This window comes from Monosiga brevicollis, genomic scaffold (assembly GCF_000002865.3).
Source record: "Monosiga brevicollis MX1 MONBRscaffold_108 genomic scaffold, whole genome shotgun sequence".
Taxonomy (NCBI): domain Eukaryota; class Choanoflagellata; order Craspedida; family Salpingoecidae; genus Monosiga; species Monosiga brevicollis.
The window spans coordinates 1-8,348 of NW_001865134.1; the positions used below are offsets into that span (position 1 = coordinate 1).

At 54.8% G+C, this 8,348-nt stretch overlaps 3 protein-coding genes across 3 annotated transcripts; 2 read left to right on the top strand and 1 right to left on the bottom strand.

Annotated features, from left to right (window-relative positions):
• Positions 1-201: 201 nt before the first annotated feature.
• On the top strand, positions 202-2,877 carry MONBRDRAFT_34818 (uncharacterized protein; the record flags this gene model as incomplete). The annotated part of the gene is made up of 2 exons (XM_001751051.1): positions 202-939; positions 1,032-2,877. 2 exons carry the CDS (start codon positions 202-204, stop codon positions 2,580-2,582), a joined length of 2,289 nt encoding a protein of 762 aa, XP_001751103.1. The 3' UTR covers positions 2,583-2,877.
• Positions 2,878-3,075: 198 nt separating this feature from the next.
• Positions 3,076-3,528, bottom strand: MONBRDRAFT_13152 (uncharacterized protein; the record flags this gene model as incomplete). Its single annotated transcript, XM_001751053.1, has 1 exon — positions 3,076-3,528. The coding sequence occupies one exon, from the start codon at positions 3,526-3,528 to the stop codon at positions 3,076-3,078; it is 453 nt and encodes a 150-aa protein (XP_001751105.1).
• Positions 3,529-5,534: 2,006 nt separating this feature from the next.
• Positions 5,535-6,833, top strand: MONBRDRAFT_13153 (uncharacterized protein; the record flags this gene model as incomplete). The annotated part of the gene is made up of 1 exon (XM_001751052.1): positions 5,535-6,833. The coding sequence occupies one exon, from the start codon at positions 5,535-5,537 to the stop codon at positions 6,831-6,833; it is 1,299 nt and encodes a 432-aa protein (XP_001751104.1).
• Positions 6,834-8,348: the final 1,515 nt, after the last annotated feature.

An 8,348-nucleotide genomic window follows, 5' to 3' on the forward strand; every position in this document is an offset into this window, starting at 1 on the left:
GGGTTTGCCAACACCAATTTTGATGGGTTCGAGGCACGGCAGGTGATCGCGGCTTCAATCCAAGGGGTTCGATGTGCGGTGGCCGCGGACTTGGACAAGGACGGCGATCTGGACGTGGTGAGCGCTAGTGACCAGAGTGTGGCTTATTTTGTCAATCATGGCCAGGCAAGGTTTGCCCCAGCGACGACATTGCCCGCGGATATGGCGATGCCGCGCGTAGTGCAAGTCGGCGATCTCAATGGCGATGGTTGGCCGGATATTGTGGTGGGTGCCTATGGTGATGGCAGCATTCATTGGTTCCCGAACTTGGGCAATGGGTCATTTGCCCCCGCAAAGCGGCTAGTGTGGAGCACGGGCGCTATCACCACGCTGCAGCTCGTGGATTTGAACAACGACGGTGCACTGGATATTCTCTATGGCAATTGGTATCTCGGTGAGGTAATCTGGCTTGAGAATCAGGGTCCCCAGGCAGACGGTGAGCTCCTCATGGGATCGATCCTCATCTCCGACCAAGCCGACCAGGTCATGTCTGTCCATTTTGGGGACCTCGACAACGATGGGCTTCTGGATGTGCTCAGCGCCAGCGAGGCGGACCACAAGGTGGCTTGGTACCGCAATCTCGATTCCAACAACTTTGGAGCCCAAATAGTCCTGTCCGACCAGGCATGGGGCGCCACCAGCGTGCTAGCGGCAGATCTGGACAGGGATGGGGATCTGGACGTGGTGAGCGCACATGCCCAAAGCAACACCATTGTGTGGCATATCAACGATGGTGGTGCGATCTTTGCCCCGCCCTTGACCGTCACAACCATCGCCAAAGACGTGTGTGCACTTGCGGCGGGCTACGTCTCCAGCGATAGCAGCCCCGAGGTCATATCCCTCAGCCCCACCGACGGTGCCGTGTCCATCTACCGCGCCTTTCTCTGGGGTTTCATCGACGTCTGGCCCATCTCCTAGACCCCCCTCCCTTGAATTGAGACAAGCCCCATCTCCCCCGCCCTCACATGCTCGACCTGTGAGTTGATTTATAGAGCTTGACTTTCCCCCTCGAGGTCGACCTCAAACTCAAAGCTCTCTCTCTCTCTCTCGCTCTCAAACTCTCTCAAACTCTCTCTCTCAAACTCTCTCTCTCAAACTCTCTACCAATTCATTTTCTCTCTCTCACTCTGGTTTTCATTCCCAAGCTCAAAGGCATGGAATCGGGGGCGGAGGAGAGGGGGCAGGGGCGCGGCCGGTTGGGATGGTGGGGAGGTCGTGGGGTGGGACTGCGGGTTTGGATGGGTTTTGTGCTTGTTTGCTGCGCAAACCATGGCTTGGAGGCATCGGACTTGGAAGATGTGGTGAGCCTGGCGGCCAGCGAAACGGGCCTGCACGTGAACAGTACCGGTGCCATGTACTTGACCCCGGCGTTGGGCTACAGCGTGCTGGTCAACGATCGTGCCGTGGGCCCGGCTCTGAACGAGTGGCGCCGCATCCTTAGCTTCAAACCTGGATTGCTCTGGGATCTGCCCGAGCGACGCGTCATCGCCAGTCTTTCGGGTGCAACAAGCATCGAGGTTGCTGATCTGGATCAAGATGGCCATCTCGACGTGGTCATCTCCAGCCAGGGCGACAATATGATGGGTCTGGCGTGGTGCCGCAATCAAGGGGGTGGCTTGTTTTCGGCACCTCTCAGGCTGGGCAATTTCGCGCGAGTTTCTGCGCTGACGACGGCCGACCTCAACCTGGATGGCTGGGTGGACGTGGTGGTATCCACAAGCAACCCGGGCACCATTCATTGGCTCCTCAACCGCGGCAACGGCACGTTTGCCCCGACCCAGAGTCTGTCAGCCGATAGCATGGGCCCCGTTTCTCTTGCCGCGGCTGACCTGAACGGAGATGGCCGACCCGAAGTTATCTCCTGTAGTCCTACGGATAATCGAGTGCGATGGCATTACAATCTCGTCGGGGGTGGCTTCGACAGTGCCGCCGTAATCACCGACTCTGCCGCAAGCGTTCGTGCAGTTCGAGCCGGTGATTTGAATGGCGATGGGCGCATTGATGTTGTCTATGCCAATTCGGGCGACGGCACCATCAGCTGGGCACTCAATTCTCTCGCGAGTGCCCCTGGCTCCTCTGTCCGGTTTGACGGCCCTTTCGTGGTCAGCAAGTGGCATGACGGCCTTTCCGACATCGACCTGATGGACGTCAATCGGGACAATAAACTGGACGTGCTGAGTGCCTCCGCCAATGACAACGAGGTGTCATGGCATGCAAATCTTGGCCCGGGGACCTTTGTGCCGGAAAGCTTAGTGACCACGAGTAGCGCCCTCGGTGTCAGCGCTGTATTGGGCGTGGACATGGACGGGGACGGGCTTCCGGACATGGTCAGTGCCAATCGCCTACAAGACACAGTGGCCTGGTATCGCAACACCATAGACGGCTACTATTCCGAGCCAATCATCGTGACAGCCGCCGCCCGAGGCGTCACCGGCATTCGTGCAGCGGATCTGGACGGGGACGGGGACATGGACTTGCTCAGCGCGAGCCCTCGAGATGGGATTGTGGCCTGGTATCCCAACACGCAGTGGTCTCGTCCGTGATTATTCGTCGTGTGGTCATCAGCAACCTCTACCAACACAAACGATCTTATTTGTGTTGTCTTGTAATTATTACATGGCATGCACCCGCCGTGACTTTGCGCGGGCAAGCACCATTGCGGAGCCAGCGCTGCTGCTCTGGGTGTTATCTGGGTGTTATTTTGTTGCTGTTTGTTTTATTTTATTTTATTTTTCTGGTCGTGTTTTCTCTGTTTCCCTATCGAATTCTTGTTCATCTTCCCCCTTCTGTCATGGTATGCCAACATGTACAAGATGCAATTGCTATGAGCTGCGCTTGAACCCCCCATTCAACGTAGAGGACCTGGCCCGTGTGTAGGGAAGGGACCAGAGGAACAAAACTTGAGCCGTTTTATTCACAGCACAATGACGTAACTCCGAGGGTGAACAACGAATATTTCAATTGCGAGACAAACGGGAGCACAGACAACTCTTGCATGAACCCAACACTCAATCACGACAGGGAGACTGTGGAGAGCTACCGCCGACCAATGCGCAGAGGTCGAGAGTGCCTCAGCTTTGAACAATCTACGCCCAGCTGCTTGCATTTGGCGCAAAGATCTCGGCGGTGCGGCGGACCCTCTCGTTCGCTCTGGGAGATCCTCAGGCGGTGGTACGTGACCGGCATGTTGGGTGTGTTGCAGCTCTTGCATTCTTGCGTCAAGAGGCGCTGCCGCCGCCAATCATACCAAGAATTGCCGGATGACCACGAGTTGTGGCACTTGGAGCACCTGAACGTACCAAACACTTTGCAATCATGCGCGTTCGTCGTCTGCTTGTTGCAAACGCACTTGTTTGGACGATCTTCCTGCTTGTACTCTCGGTAGCCGCTTCTCTCGTGACTCAAATCAAGCGTCTGGAGAAGATCCATCATGTCAAACATACCACTGTCGTCCTCCCCAACCAGTCGCGCCAGCATGAGTCGCGACATGATGCCGGTTTTGGTAGTCAGGAAAGGAAAAAATACCAGACCACCGACCACTGCAACCACGACAAGCCACAACGACCTCTACGAACGCGACAACCACTACGACCTGACCCAGAACTACTAACACCCCACACGCACCTCCAGCGCATGAGATCGCGATGTCTTCTCATGAGAAGGAGACTCCCATACAAGCACGGTCTCTTCTTATGAGAAGCCATGGTTTTAGTTGCTAATATCGAAATTATTGTAGTGTTTTAGTGTTCAATTGAGGTTTTAACGTGTAATATACGTATAGTTTTTGAAGTGGATATCGTATTTGTTGTAGGTAAGCCTCTTCGGTGTATGAGCGTGCGATTGCACGCTCCAAATTACATGCCCCACCCCACACTTGCCCGCGCGTTCAACCCAGGCGTGGATCCTCAAATACAATCAATTTATGGAGTACAGTCATCCCGTTTCTAGCGTTGGCGTTGACCGTAAGGCAGTTGCTGCTGTCGAGTGCCAGTCCTTTGCTTGGAGCCTTGCTCAGAGAAAGAAAAAAATTTTGTGGTCACATCAAATCCAAACGCTGGCTTCTGTCACCGTTTGCGTGCGACACGACTCGCTTTGCTGTAGATGTACGGAGACAACGTTCCTGCCTTCTGCCCCCAAGTCAGAAGCCTTCGCTTCAGCGTCATCTCAATTCACATGTTAGTCCCAGTTGAATGTTGAATGTGCTTCCACTTCCTTGATTTACATGCTAGTCAGCCTGAATTGCAGTGAGGTCGATGAGCAGGGCATCATGAATGAATCTGCACACAAAAGGAGGTGTTGCACCGTGAAGGTGCTGGTTTTGACCTGGGCGCTCGTCATGACGATAGCGGCCCAGGACTCGTCGATCACCGTGGACGAGGCCGGCACGGTGCACAATAACACAATAACGCGATTGGAGATGTGGTGCTCATCCCGACCGGAGAAGTGGTGCTCAACGGCGTACGCATGAGGCGGCGCTTGCCTATCTATTTAATGTGACACCGAACATATGGTGGAGCCCACCAGAGCAGCGCATCATCTCCACCACCGCCAACTTTACCCACTCTGTGTATGCGGCTGATCTGGACGGCAATGGGGATCTCGATGAGAACAGCGCCAGCTTTCTGGAGGACAAGGTTGTGTGGTACCGCAACAACGGTCAGAGGGACTGGGAAGTCACTTCAATGCTGACTTGTTGTCTTGGGACCGTCTTTGCGCCTTGTCAAGTCGGCCGATCGACCTCGATACAAGATGCTCTTGGTGCTCTTGACTGAAGCTTTCTGAGTGGTAGGCCGTTGAGTTGATATTTTGGCTGTCACTTTCCGACACTGTACCCTATTCGTAATATTGCCATCGCTCACCCACCCACCTACCCAACCCGCCCCGCCCCCCGCTCCAAAGCATGATACCATAATCATCCATCTGGAATGTTTAAAAGCGTGGTGGCCTTGGCTTGAGCTGTCCGATGATGATTTTTTATCACCAAGTGGCGTGAAGCGTCTTTCGAGACGGCACTAGAGCTTGGCCCTCGGTGATGTTGCACGCGCAAACTAGAAACGCTGTGTGTAGCTGTTAGCGTGTGTGTGGTTAAGGACTGAAGACGCGAGCCTGAGGCTCACTCGATAGTTCTCAGCGATCATTTGAGCGGGGGCATCGTTGGGGATGCCATCATCTGACACGAGACGTGTTCAATGCCGCAGCTCCCGTGGTCAAATTTGGGCATGGCATGAGAGAAAAAGGGAGCGTGAGGCTTTTCCATCGGATTCACATGTCAATAACGTCTTGCTTTTCAGGCTCAAGCTGAGCCAGAAGAAAGTATTCAAATGTTCACTGCATTCGTGTACTGTTTTTAGGGACTGACCATAAATTTACAAACTTTGTGAGTCCGATCACACACACACACACACACACACACACACACGACACCGCTCTCAAACGCATTTTGCTTGCGAGGGGTAGGCGTCCGCCTTGGCCAGCCTGAATTGGAGTGGAGGAACATGATGATCGCGCCATTGATGAGGGGTCACTGCACCGTGGAGGTGCTTGTTTCGGCCTGGGCGCTGTGTGCGGTACTGATCGCGGCGGCCCAAAAACCATCAATTACGGTGGATGAGGTTGGCACGTTGTACATCAACTCAACGAAAAAAGTGGTGGTCAATGGTATCAATGTGGAGGCGGCCTTTGCTTACCTTTTTGAAGCGACAACAAGCATGTGGAGCACACCAGAGCAACTTGTCATCTCTTCCGCAACCAACGGTGCCATCTCGGTATATGCAGCAGATCTGGATGGCGACGGTGATCTTGATGTTCTCAGTGCCAGTGTCGATAGCGACAAGATTGCGTGGTACCGGAACAACGGCAACAGCACCTTTTCCGCCCAGATTGTCATCTCCACCGCCGCCACCGGGGCGCACTCGGTGTATGCGGCAGATCTGGACGGCGACGGTCGGATCGACGTCCTCAGCGCCAGTGCGAATGACGGCAAGATTGCATGGTACCGCAACGAGGGCAACGGCACCTTTTCTGCCCAGATCATCATCTCGGGCGCTGCCGGCAGCGCCCGCTCTGTGTACGCGGTAGATCTGGACGGCGACGGTAATCTTGACGTCCTCAGCGCCAGTCACAACACCGGCATGATTGCGTGGTACCATAACGAGGGCAACGGCACCTTTTCCGCCCAGATCGTCATCTCCGCCGCCGCCAATTCTGCCCATTCAGTATATGCAGCAGATCTGGACGGTGACGGAAATGTCGACGTCCTCAGCGCCAGCCAGAACGACGACAAGATTGCCTGGTATCACAACGAAGGAGACGGCGTCTTTTCCCCCCAAATCATCATTTCAACAGCCGCCGATTATGCCCGCTCAGTGTATGCAGCAGACCTAGACGGCGACGGTGATCTCGACGTTCTCAGTGCCAGCTGGAACGACGACAAGATTGCGTGGTACCGCAATGAAGGCGACGGCATCTTCTCGGCCCAGATAATCATCTCCACCGCCGCCGACGGCGCCTGCTCGGTGTATGCGGCGGATCTGGACGGAGACGGCGATGTCGACGTCCTCAGCGCAAGCTACTATGACAACAAGATTGCGTGGTACCGCAACAACGGCGACGGCACCTTTTTAACGCAGCTCATCATATCCACCGCTGCCGGCGGCGCTCGCTCGGTGTATGCAGCAGATCTGGACGGAGACGGCGATCTCGACGTTCTTAGCGCCAGCCAGAACAGTGACAAAATTGCGTGGTACCGCAACGATGGCCAGTGGGACTGGAAAGCTCGCTTCAATGTTCACTAAACCTTGCACTCTTGAGGCTATGCTCGCGCCTTTTATGTCTCGTTCGTACATGTCGGACAATTGCTCAAAAGATGCTCTTGACTCTGAATCTGTTAGCGTCAAATCAGTGCTTCCACGCATTTGAGCACGCTTATTGCTTTCGCACACACTCAGCGTCGTTCACTATGGGTCTTCTCACCGGAGCCCCATAGCTGCTACGACTCCACTCCCCGACTCACACACCTACACTTAGACCTACTGGACCTGACCCTTCCCAGGGGAGTCGCATGAGCAAACACCACGTGCATCGCGGGCCCCGCGATCCCTGAGCAGCTACCTTGGGGCGATAAGCTTGTGACTCCTGTTTTTTTCTCTTTGTTGTGGCACCTGCGGTTGGGCACGGGTTGCACGTTCCTTATCCTCGGGATTGGGCGACTCTCCAGTTAATCTAATGGTGCAGCTGGTCTGGTCACTGTAAATGCGTGAATGCTTGCCAACCGCAGCTGGCATCATCAGATCAAAAGGACGCCGTGTGTGTGGTAACGCGGATGATGGCTGGTTCAATTGATCTCAAGACACCATCCAAGCTTTCGCTCCGTACCGACGGACGTCCCTCAACTCTCTCTCAGAACGCTTCCTCAAACCTACGCGCTTCCTTGCAACCCAAAACTGGCCTTCAGAAGCATCAGACAAGGGCGATATCTATCGTTCATTCGTAAGAACGTGCACTCCTAAGCCCCAAATCTGAAGGGAAGAGGAGATTTGGTATATCGACACTGTGTTAGCGTCAAATCCGTGCTTCCACGCATTTGAACACTCCCACTGCTTTCGCACACACTCAGCATCGGTCGCTATGGGTCTTCCTATTGGTATTCCATAGCTACGACGACCTCACACATTGACACCTACTTTTGGACCCCCTGGGCTTGATCCTCCTCGTGGCAGTCACATGAGTAAACACCGCGTGTGACGCGGTCCCCACGATGCCTGGGCAGCTGCCCTGGGGCAATAAGCTTGTGGCTACTGTTGTTTCCCTTTGTTGTGACACCTGCGGTCGGGCACGAGTTGCACTTTCCCTATCCTCGGGATTGAGCGACTCTACAGCTATTCTAACGGTGCACCTGGTCTGGTCACTGTGAATGCTTGCCGACCGCAGGTACGTCAAGCCCTCTGCCATTCTGTCTTCCCCTTGCTCTCCTGTGTGCTCTGCTCTCTTGTGACTTTCCCTATCCTCGGGATTGAGCGACTCTACAGCTATTCTAACGGTGCACCTGGTCTGGTCACTGTGAATGCTTGCCGACCGCAGCTGGTTCAATTGACCTCAAGACACCACCAAAGCTTTCGCTCCGCTCCGACGGACGTCTCTCAAACCTCTCTCAAAACGCTTCCTCAAACCTACGCGCTTCCTCGCAACCCAAAGACGGCCTCCAGACGTGCTGGAGCCTGACATGGTAGCGATTGAAAACTTCGATCGACCGACCGCCCTTCTTCAATCTTTGCGCTGGATAGCATGTCCTCGCGCACCCGTTCGCGAAC